A 12,668-nucleotide genomic window follows, 5' to 3' on the forward strand; every position below is an offset into this window, starting at 1 on the left:
CCGTTATTAGTTTGGCTCTCCATCGTGTGAAGTTCGTTAGACCACAAACTGACAACTACCTATACCAAGTAGAAGTAGAAGCAGAATCTTGACTTGCATGCTGCAACCACAGCAGACAGCAGTGTTACTGTAATGGCTTGATAAGCCAACCGAAATGCGATTTCTCGCCGCTCATAACGCATCTGACAGGTGTCATTTGAGGCAAAGATGACTACAGTAAGAAACTCCCAAATAACCGATAGTGCTAAATAATTTCAGTTCACGTTTTTAAGTAACATTAGACCAATATAAGGAGAACACTGTCCTCTTTGCCGAGCAGCTCTTTGGAAGTGGAAAAGGCTTGAATCTTGCTCATCTTTCCACATGTGAGCATTTCTATAGGTTTTTAATGCAAGTGGTAAAAATCAAACTCAGGTCACAGATGATAACTGGTTATTATAGCAATTAATGCAGTCGACCCATGACTAAAGATGACATTTTGGTCCCACGTGCTGCCCTGAAAATTACATTTGAAATTATAAGAGAAAAATCAAGAGTAAGATCATTTTGGGAGGAGGAGGAAGGGACTGAGACGCATGTTTTATGTAAGAATCATGCTGAGTCAGTTCAGACATGATGAGTTAGGTCCAGACCCCCATGTCACTTCTTCTATCTCCAGCCTCCCAAGTGATTCAGTTAGGTAACGTGCTGTGTGCTCACTGAGTAATATCACAATCATGACTTACCAACATTGAGAAAAAGGGACTTTGGGTTCTGCCTACATGTTGAAGGGAAAATACCTACCAAAGATGTGTGTATATACACTCACTGGCCACTTCATTAGTTACACCTTGCTGGCATTGGATTGGACCCCCTGTTCCCTTCAGAGGTGCTGTAATTCTTCATGGCACAGATTCAACAAAGTTCTGGAAACATTTTGGATGGATCTGGAGATTTTGGTCCACAGTGACATAACTTCACACAGTTGCTGCAGATTTGTCAGCTGCACAGCCATAATGAGAATCTCCTGTTTCACCGCGTCCCAAATGTGATCTATTGGATTGAGATCTGGTGACTGTGGAGGCCATTTGAGTACAGTGAACTTACGGTCATGTTCAAAATGATCAGAGCTTAGTAGTATAGGACTTCATCTGCTGCTGGAAGCAGCCATGAATACTCGAGTAGGCTGTGGCAATTTTGATGAGCTCGAGTGAGTTGTAGCTTTAAGTTTCCAATTCTTAGCTAAGAGGAGTGGCACCCGGTGTGGTGTAGTCCATCTGCTTCAAGGCACGGTTCCCCAGTAGAATTCTTCCCCCTTCTGACGTTCGGTTTAAACTTCAGCAGGTCATCTTGACTATGTGTACATACCTAAATGCACTATGTTGCTGCCATGTAATTGGCTGACTTGTCTTAAGAAGTTAAAACAGGTATACCAGTATAGTAGCCAGTGAGTAGCCTCTTACTGAAATTGATTGTGTGACTCAGGGAGATTTGTGAAAACTTTGACAGACTAGTTCTATGTTAGACTGCTGCTAATCAGCAGGTAACAGTAAACCTAAGCAGGCACAAAAGAATTGTGGAATTTTTGATTTATAGAAGAATATTTTCAGTGTATTCAAACTTAAAATCAATGAACGACTGAAGATGACATTGATTTAAAAAAAAAAAAAAAAAAAAAAGTTTAAAAACAGTGCACCCAGAGGACTTTTGAGTTGGAGATATAATGCCAGTACTTGAGTCTCTGCAGATCTCACCTTCTCCTGAACATCTCAGCAAAGATGCAGCCAACACTCCACAGGTCCACCGGTGTAGCGTAACTTGACTGAAGCAGCACTTCTGGGGCTCTGTACCACAGTGTCACCACCTATAACGCAGCAGAAAACCTGTGAGATTTTACTGCAAAAAAGTACACGCAAAGAAACACACTTGCCAGCAGCACTAGGTAAATGTCATCATCTGGGGGCTTGGGGGGGGCATGCACACACTTGCGCACACTAACGCACAGGGTTAATGCTTCTCTGCCCCATCTTGGACTTACGTAAGACATGAAATCATATCTGGCAGGACAAGCCTCCCTGCTCCCGTTTTAGTGTACTCACTTCACACAATCTTTCCACATCAATCCACCAGGGAAACTCAATACTGTACATTTATGTACACATGCAGTATGTGTGTTCGTAGAAAGGAGTGCCTATTACAATAATACACAATACATCTCAGTGGATTAAACCTGGCAGATGACACGTGCATGGGAAGTGAAAAGGGGGTGATTAACTGATATCAACCGCCCCACTCTACCCCTTCTTCCTGCCAAAACAGAAAAAATAAAAAGAAGAACATTTCCTGTCTTTTATCATACAACCCTACATCCACCTGATGTATTAACAGCAGCCATTTTGTGCTACTTTAAACTAAGCATGGTTTCCAAATTTGTCCCTGTAACTCTTTTGGGACCTCAGAGTTTGAGTGCGTGGAGCCACAGCCTGCAGGAAAGCAGCAGCATTGTTAACAGCTACAGTAGGGAAAGCCTCCAGACAAAACTCAGTGACCCCTAGTAAGAGAGTGGACTGGTTCCAGGTGCTTTCCTAAACTCCAGATTTTTCCAACAGCTTTTGGCTGCAGTTCCTCCTCCAGGCACTGCAGAGTGCTTATCTGGATCCTCGAGTCAAGGGCGAATGTATGTAAGCAAAAAGAATGCAGTGTCAACCAGATATATTTATAGACTTGGCTGGCTTTGACTCTGCACAAGTATGAAGGAACAATAACTGGACTTTTTTAACTGGATGCTGTCCGCTCTTAAATATTCTTGAATAGGTCATTTGACAGGAATGATCTTCTAAGGAAGTATGCCGTTAAATATAAACTATTAGTGAATGAGCCGGGTCATTGTTTTTGCGATCAGCACAAGTTACGTTGGGTTAGCGGTTGAGTAAGTTTCTTGCTTTTAGAATGTGGTTCAAGTTCAGCGCTGCATGCACGATCAGTGTATGAATCCCTGAAAGACCATGCATGTTTCAGTAACTATGTTGCTAAACTGCTCTAAAACTTTATCCACACATTCATAGCAACCAGATGATACATCCACAGCCTTTGATTTAGATGAATATTTATGACCAAATAACTGCTAAAGTAATTAAATTCTCATCAGCCCCAGGTGGGCTTTTAGTTGTCTGCCAACTAGCCTAAATTATGTCCAAAAACGCTCAACTAAAGTGCTACAAGTAGGGCATATCAACATTAAGACAATAGGATGTTTGCATTGCCACCATGACTCACTAGTTAGTTCAAAGTACTGCAGTGCCTAATGGATTTATGGTTCCTGCGCTGGTGCCCATTTGCATAGCTCTTTAGCGGCACAGAAAAGAGGAATTGTCGGAATTCAATCAAAGCAGAGTCTATGGAGACACACTCTGGTGCACATTCAAGACTAAAAGATGCGTGTCTGAGAAAGATCAACAGCGGCTGCAGTGGACGGTTTTTGTTTTTAAGCACTCGGTTTCACTTCACTATTAACAAGCTGTTTGTCTGTTACAGGTTCTGTCTTCTCCACAGCAGGAGCTAAGCTAAAGGACCAGCAACACAAACACAAGTAGCCCATATTACAGGTTGTGCCACATGTTTGACACTGCCATCAGGCGCAGGTACACACAGCTACCAACATAAAGATGTGGGTCTGCAAAGCTCTGCAGAAGGGTGTAGGTGTTTCCCCATCTTTAAATATAAAAAACATTAATATTAAGACACTGTAAAATTACTGGCAGTCTAACAAAAATATATGTATACATGTTTTCTTGTGATATTGCAATTGCTCAACTACCATTCTGATATTGCCAAGTTGCAGGGCAATCATTTATTACCAGCTTACCTGCCCATGGAACAGGAAGTCCATGGAAACAACTTTATACATTATTATGGCACAAGTAGTAGTCCTGGATATGTGAGGTAAACTGAACAATTCTCCAAGCTGACAAATGAGATTGATAAGAGGAATAAAAAGCTGGCCCGCTTTTTTTTCTAAACTGAATGAGACTATTAATAGAGCTGGGGGCCGCATTTTGCAGATGTGTGATACTTTCTCATCTCTGCTTCCTGCTTCAGTGGAAATGGGGCGGAAGTTGAGGCTAGTTGGCTGAGATGTGTTGGGCAAGCCATGTGACCAGAAATATGAGACACGCATCTGCCAAAGGAACATACCGAGTGTTGGGGTCATTGAAGAATTTTAGAACAGTGAAACCTCAAAGAAAATCATGAATGAAAGCTGAAAAGCTTCCCATATAGTCAGGCTACATACTTTCATTTTTATTGAGGAGAATTCAGGACAGCTTTGTTTAATTTCTGAAGGAATTTTTTTAAAACTTTTTTATTTTAGTTAAGTTTGCTGCAAGTGTTGAGCTAAATCTCTAGTTAGAGAATATGCACATCTCTCTCCTGGCATTGCCATGAAATGTTTAAATGCAGGTTACCATTTTTAAATGTGGATAGATGCTTAACCAACAAATGGCCTACTCCACATCTTCCTCTTACTCTTGCAGTTGCAGCATCAAATGCATGCGACTTCAGTGTATTGCATGGATTTGTCAGCCTGCAGAGTCAAAGCTCAGGACTGGTGCGTGCGTGTGCACACACACGCACACTCACAAAGCCTTCTAGGAAGAACCACAGACCTAGAGCTGGGTATATTCGCCTCGGTGCAATGCAGTTATTCGAAAACCCAGCCACAACTGCAGATTAAGGCATATACATAACACATGCATGCACTTGCAGACACACCGGAAGATAGATGTATTAAGGTTTATTTCAAATATGAAATTACACCCCAGCCACTGGCACCATAGTAAACCATTTTTGCAGCTATGTATTTATGGCAAGGAGGCCTTGCATGCCTACATTGAAGGATAAGCCAGTAGTTATACTAGATTTTTTTTTTTTGGGGGGGGGGGGGGGGGGGGGGGGGGGGTTTCAATGACTATCATAAAGGAAACCAAAACCAACAATAGATCATTTCTCAGTACTTTTGTAACTTCCCCTACTCCATCTTTCACACACAAAGTCCATTTGCTCCCGATCAACACAGCTTTACATAAAATGTGTTAGGAACATATTTATGGACCATTTTCATCTGGATATGTTGCACTAGGTAGCATTTCTGTTTCTGTAAGCCCCTAAATCTATAAAACACATGTGTCTGATATGCTGTAAAGCCAACACTTAACAGAGAGAACCTATTGTATCCATGAATGGGTTTAGATCACACACACACACACACACACACACACACACACACACACACACACACACACACACACACACAGTTTCACACTATGCATGGAATGCTGAAGTCTCAAGTCTGTTGTATCCAATATCTCAAAAACTCTCATCCCTACAATGCTTTGAGTCGTGGCCTAAACACACAACCTAATAACTGTTTTCACAGAGATGATTATAACAACATGTCTGTTGCAAAATGAAAAAGGCCATTCCCCATTTGTAATGTTCCTTTTTCGTGCACGTCCTTTCCCCCCATCTTCTTCCGACCACGTTTGCATTCCTTCTTCCTTAGTCTCGCTTTCTCACCCTTCTTATTCTCTGTTCTGCTTCACAAATGCCCTCATTATACACTCCTGCTCTGCCGCTTCTACACAGGCTCATGAAAACATACAGATACACACTTGTTCACACAATATTCTGGACAGTCAGAAGCAGGTCAGCTGCTCCGCATTTTCAATTCGTCTGTGCCTATCCAACACCGTTCTTCCCTCTGGCAAGGTAACAGAAAACCCAGGAGGTCAGATAAAGCCAAATGAGAAAAAGACTGAGCGAGTTAGAGCAACACAGAGAGAGAGAGAAATGCAGAGAGTGTGTGAGGCTGACTCCAGATTAAAGGACAACATTCTGGGAATTCCTTTTTGCTGAGACCATCCTCCCCCTTACCACCACCACCATCCTCCTCAGCCCTCCCTGCTGCTCTTTCCTCCTCACTCCCCATCGGGGAGGAAATGGTTTCTCCTGCCCCAGAGGACCTCTAGACCTCCTAGGTCAGACCTCCAAGCCCGTTCGCCTCGCAACATCCGGACCTGTGCTACCGGTACAAGCTGCATGTACAGTCGACTTATATGGCATTAAGGAGCATGCCTATGAGCAAGGTCTTTTTCTGTGGGGGGGCGTGGTGTATTTGCATGTGACTCAGAGCACCTGCTTTTGCCTGATCAGTGTGCTTCAGTGCCAAGTGTTTTCTTGCGCTGCTGTGTGTAACTGCAAATGCATGCAAGTCATCTGCAGCAAGTGTTTGATGTTTAGAGGATAAGTGAGTTTATTAAAGCCTGGGCTTCATTTGCCCCAGATTAGTGCATCTTTGTCATCAGTGATTAGCCCGTGTATCTACCAGTGGACTGAAGCCGCATTTCTAAATGGCAGCTTTCCGTAAATAAAGACAATAACTAATTTGAAGTAAATCTACTGCAGAATGGCTTCAAATGGAGACAAATGCAACTTTTGGGGATGTTTGGAGTCCATACCTTAATCCAAAAGAGATGCTGTGAAATGGCCTTACGGGAGCACTTCAGACCACACATCATCACAGCATGGCTGAGCTGAAGGATTTCTTAAAGAAGTACGGTCCTAAACTCTTCCTGAAAATTGTGCAGGGCCTGCACTTTTTTAAACGTGTGAAACCTACACTGGCCCCTTTTCCAGTGTCAATAAAATCCCAGATTTTTTGCTGCAGTTGCACAAAGTAACAAAATAACTGATTTTAGCTGGCCTAGAAAAACAAGACGTAATAACCACATGCATTCTCTTTTAAGGTTATTTGAACATTTCTGAACCGTTAGAAACCACATACTTCATTTCTCATCCCATTCTTCTTGAAATTCCCTGACGTTTTCCTGTCAGTCAGCGTAATCTTCCTGGGGAAGCTTTCAGAGTGACCTGATGCCATAAGGACGGCTTAGGGGCTGCAGCGCTGGAGGCAATGGGGTTGATGGAGCCTGGCTGGGGGCCCGTGTTTACATTCCCTCTCACTGAGGAAGCCCAGGATGAAAGAGCACTACTGCACACGGATACAGACCCTCCACACATGCGCACACACACAGTTGTAACTGAATAGAGTGTGATTGTTGAAAGACAAAACTTTCAATTGCTGAATCAGGTGGAATAAAGTGCAGTGAAGTTAGGCTTGAATTTGATTACATTCCTGAAAATTGAAGTCTTCCTAAGAGAATCTCAGAGGAAAATGTGTAAAGATTCCGGTGTATATAGGCTGGCCACATTGGGAGAAGCAGGTTTAAACTGCATTGTGTCTCCAGAGAGGCTCTATTCAAAGCTTCAGCAGTCAGCCATATTGTAAACACCATTATTTCATTCCTCCTTCATTTTTCCTCCTTTTTTTTCTCCAAAAAAAAAAAAAAGAACAATTCAGAGTCCTGACAATAGCTCTGCCCAGGCCAGGAAAGAATATGAAGGAGAAGATTTCAGAGAAAAATGGGGAGGGGTACATTGAGACAGAGGGGCTATGAGAAGGAGCGACAGAACTACAGAGCCAAAAAGAAAAGTGCAAGAGCAGCACACAAACTGTATACAGTAAAAAGGAAAAAAAAAAAAAAAAGAGGCACTAAGACTATTGCCAAAGTATGCACAGCGTACAGGAATGCAGCACGGGGCCCTCAGCGGACGAAACAAAGACAGCACAGTCAGTGCCTCTCTCTCTCCCCAGTGCTACCACATCCGCACATCATTAACTGGAAAATTCCTGATATATGCTGTAATTTTTTCTCCCCACCCCCCAATTCCTCTTGCTGCTGCTGGTACAGAATAGGCTTTAATATCCAGGTGACTGTGCAAACACATGCAATTCACACACACCAGTCAGTACCCCCTTTTCCCTACCTGGAGTATTGCCAAGATGTTGCCAACAATTAATACAGTGGAGCAATTTGCAGAACTGTTTGTTTGTGTGTGTGTGTGTGTGTGTGTGTGTGTGTGTGTGTGTGTGTGTGTGTGTGTGTGTGTGTGTGTGTGTAGTTTATCTCTGATCATATATGTGTGTGAACTCTGTGTTTGCTTATGTCAAACTGGGGCCAGCCCCTTTGCTCCAGCCGGCTGCAGTCAAAGCATAGAGGATGACTTTTCCTTTTTTCCCATGTGGAGCCGTTCGAGGAGATATCTAAACATTCCCAGAGCGCGCTGCACGTGCTCTCCTGCGTGCAGTGCAAGGGTTTTTTTTTTTTTTTCCCCTTCCCTCCCTCTCCCAGCTACTCCCTCGCTGCCTGCTTTGCCTCTCTCTTTTTGCCTTCCCAGAGCAGAAAACACATTGTCTGGCAAGGGGACAAATTCACAGACATGACAATCCGGTTCATACTTTGTCATCACTGAGTTATTTCATTTTCATCTGTATGTTCCTGAACTTTGCTGCATTATCAGCGACAGTGAACAGCTGATGTCTGGCATAGTTTAAAGACTGCGTCGGCCCTTAGCGTGTTTTGGAAAGAGATTTTCTTAAAATTATTGCAAATGTTAAAAACATAAACCAGTTTTTGGTTTGCCAAAAAAGGACACCTTATTTGCATGATCATCACTATGATCACGCAAGACAAGTGAGAACACTTTCCTCTAACTCCCACCAACAGATTTAAACTGATATTCATAGTCAAATGAGGGTGCAAAGGTGGGAAACATTTTCATAATGAAAATGCAAATCCAGACTGAATACAGTCAAACTGGTCTCGAAAGTCTTGTATTGTAAAAGCCTGTCTGCTGTTTGAGCATGGGCAGAAAATCTGGTTTCAATTTGTTTAATGTCGTCTGAGATATGGGTGTCTTATTCTGGTACGGGTAGTGGGAGGGCTGTGAGAGGGAACTAGGGGGAAGAAGTGGGAAAATACCTTTGATCAGGTAACAGTTACATTCCCCGGCATGCCACCAACACCACTTTACAGGAAGTGGTGACTGTCAGTGTGCAAAGTGTTTTAGAAGAATATATTCAAAACAAAACACACACACACACACACACATTTTATATATATATATATATATATATATATATATATATATATATATATATACACACACACACATAGATACATACATACATACATACATACATATACACACACACACACACACACACACACACACACACACACACGTGTGTGTATATTATATTTTATATATATATTATATAAAGAAACAAAACCTCATTTTAGTCAGGACTTGAAAGGATCTGGCTATCAAAATTCCCTTTAGCTGCTCTGTCACTCAAAGATGACATCAGAGGTAAGACAAAAAATATTTACACCACTAATAAGTTTATCTTGTCATTCCCAGTAAGTGATTGCAGCCCTGTAGGTTTCTTTTCATGTAAAATTAGAAAAACAACAAGAGCCCAACAGACAGTGCTCGCCTAGACGTCTGGTGGCATTCCCCTTCGCTTCTGCAAATTTAATTTGACAGGGAACGACATGCGCGTGACACCCATAAGAGCGGAAAGCAATGGGCATCATGGGATCACTCCATCAGCCTTGTATTACAATGATTATTAATGTGTGGATGGCAACCCCCCATGGTCAAGTTACTGGAGGTTATTTATTGTAAGTGTCGCCTAAGCTGACCTACATAATGCACCGTCACTTTTAAGATGAGGGCATTACCTTATCGTAGCATCAGGAATCTTCTTAAATTGAGCTGGATTTCTCCTCAAGTTTCAAGCACTCCAGCATTCCAGTAATGACTCCAGTAATGCAGAACTGCTGATTTCTTGGTGAGTTGACAGTTTATTAAAAGAACCTGACATCAGAATATGCTTTTAAATATTATAAATGTTCTGCTGGTCCTGCGATTCAGACCAGGATAAGTATGGATGCATGGACCATTGTTTACTATAGTCAGCTGATGGAGGCCAGGCTAAAGGACTTTCATCTGCTAAAATACTTCTATTTCTCAGAACTTTAGCATGAGCTTTACCTAAGTGTCTAGCAGTCTTAAAGTTAGGACCAACAGGATGTTGGTATAAGTGGGCAGAACAGATGCTGTGGTGTGTTTGAAGGGAAAAAGTTCACTCAAATACATAATTAACAATCACCAGCCCAAATCCGCTGTGTTGTCTGCTACTGTGTAGCAAACGTCTTATTAGTTATTTCCTAAACATTTAAAATTCATGTGCAAAGATCATTTGTCCACCCACAGCTATTACAAGGCACCATAAAGTGTGTTTTCATTGTTACTAGGCTACCTGTTGCCATTTTTGGTAGTTATTTTAATGGTTGGTGTTCACATCCTGTGAGATCAAAATGGAAAAATCTCCATAATAAAACACTTGACATGACAGAAAAAAAAATATTTCTGCCTTTAGTAAAAACAGATCAGAGCCTCACTAACAATGAAATAAATACCCAGAAGTGATTGAGCTTTCTAACAAATAATTTGCACATTATAAACTGTAACTGTCAGCTAAAGGCTTGCATAACTCTTTCTGATGTTTATGGAGTGTTGGTGCTGACATGTGGAAAATGTCTTATGTTCAGACTCTTGTGTGCAGAGAAACTTGAATTTATTAAGAACTTGTGTCTTATGAATGGTTCTTTATTGTTTTCTTTATTTTTGTTTCATCCTCCTGGTGATGCAAATGTATCCTGGAAGGTTCATTAACATGTGCCACCTGCAGGATTTAGGACACTAAGCGACAGGAAGGCAGTTAGACTTTAGGGAACTTGAGTACTGATTTCACCTGTTGAATGAAAACAACTTAAGGTAGATTTATGATTCTGCACAGCGTTTTGAGAGAGTCCGTTTATATAGTAAAATGTGTGGCATCCATGCATTTTGGGAATGTGACAGTTTGACACTCCCTGCTTAAGAAAGTTATTCTTCTCAAAACCCATTTGCCTGAAGAGGGGCTAGCACAGTTGGACTATGTGCAGGAGTCTAGTTTGCAACATGTGTTTATCTCATTTTTTAAAAATTCAACAATAGTTATCCCAAAGCACTTTACATTTTGAGATAAAGACCCTACAACAGGGGTCATCAGGTATATTTGTCCAAGAGCCAGAAATTTTCTCGGTAGACACTGTGAGGGCCAGATGCTCTTGTAAGTAATATATTTGATATATCAAATTTCCTTTCAAATTTATATTATTTTTAATGATGTGATGTGCAAGTCTTGCACTTACATGTTTTTTTTTTTTTTTATTAATATAGAAACATGAAGAGTTCATATACAAAACCCTCTAAATCTGCCTGGACACTTTTCTTTTTAAAAAAAAAAAAAAAAAAAAAAAAGCTTTTTTTTTTATATATATAATCTGGATCCTATGGTAAATTTTAGTAATTTAATTTCACAGGCAATGGTGAGGTGCCTTTTTTCAAAAATGCAAATATAGTAATTTAACTATTTTTTTTAAATAAATAATATTTTGATGCAAAACCAGCAAAATCTTGAGCCCATCCTCTGCCCAATGTGAATGAAGGCAAAAGGTGCAAATATCAGACTATGATAAAAAGATTTTGACATAGATTCACACAGTACAACGTACAAAATGGCAACACTTTTATTTTAACAATAACAGAATAGTAGGTACTAGCAGCCAGTAACGATCCTTTCGCAGGTTCACCGACGGAAATCTCGTTACGACTTTTACTTCCTTCAGTTAGACAAGTCTGATCTCCGATTTTTTTTTCTACACAAAACAAGGCTAGACTCACCTTCAGCTGTGTTTCCAATCAATCACCACCAGCAAAAGCCAGCTGCTTGGTGCAGCCAGAAAATCACATGGTCCGATCTTACATTCTGATTGGTTCTAGGGACATAGAGGCATTTATGGGCAATGGGAAATCGCGATTGAAGGCTTTTGATAATTCAGACTAGTCAGCGAAGGGTATTTAACGGGTTATGACAATTGAACGGCTATAGTGCCTGTGGCAGTACTATTCGGGGGGCCGGATATGGACTGCGGGCCGCCAGCTGACATTCTCTACCCTACAACATAAAAAGCCTGATTAAAAAAAATATGGCAAAGTGTCATTGTTTTAAAATAGAATTTAAAGTCAACATCCTGCAAACAAACCCAATCATTACAAAATCTATTGCTTATCTGATTCCATGTTTTCTGTTACTTTAATAGTACAGTTACCTTTTCTTATATCCTAGCTGCACACAGTATTCTGTTACTCAGTGAGCTGGTTTATTTTGCATTCAAATGATGTGACATTCCAATTTCCAGTAACATCAGAATTAATGGTTTTGCTGAAAGTGATCTGGCAGAAAAAGGATCTTAAAGATCCCTCTGCACTCCTTCCTGTTATGTCAGATTAACCCATCAGCGTTTCCCATCTGCCTGTCACTCAAGGCAGTACAATGAAGCTGTAGCTAAACTGGGGTCATTAAAAAAAAAAAAAAAAAAAAAAAATCAACGGTCCCCCAGGGACTGCTAGGGGCAGCCTAATCTGGACCCCCTTACCCACCCTTTGGGTGGTCTCCCTCCCCTCTCTCTCTTCACTTTCCATCTCGTTTCTATGCACGACCCTATGAGTGGGTAATGAATGTAGGGTGGGAGGGTGGGGATATCACTCACATGCAGTCACGCATGCATCTACACACCATTGGACATTTTTTGATACACACAGACCAATATTAGCAAGCTAACAAGTTGCTAGGTGAGACAGCAAATTCATCACAAAAAGAGAAGTTCAAGCAATGC

General features: G+C 41.2%; 1 protein-coding gene across 1 annotated transcript in view; it reads right to left on the reverse strand.

Moving 5' to 3' along the window:
- The window catches only part of cdk6 (cyclin dependent kinase 6), a 40,401-nt gene that overhangs the window by 8,887 nt on the left and 18,846 nt on the right, over positions 1 to 12,668 (reverse strand). Inside the window, exon 5 of the mRNA XM_030741482.1 lies at positions 1,734 to 1,843. Coding sequence (XP_030597342.1) covers positions 1,734 to 1,843 — 110 coding nt within the window. The remainder of the gene's footprint in view (positions 1 to 1,733; positions 1,844 to 12,668) is intronic.

The sequence above is a fragment of the Archocentrus centrarchus genome, chromosome 11, assembly GCF_007364275.1.
Source record: "Archocentrus centrarchus isolate MPI-CPG fArcCen1 chromosome 11, fArcCen1, whole genome shotgun sequence".
Taxonomy (NCBI): domain Eukaryota; kingdom Metazoa; phylum Chordata; class Actinopteri; order Cichliformes; family Cichlidae; genus Archocentrus; species Archocentrus centrarchus.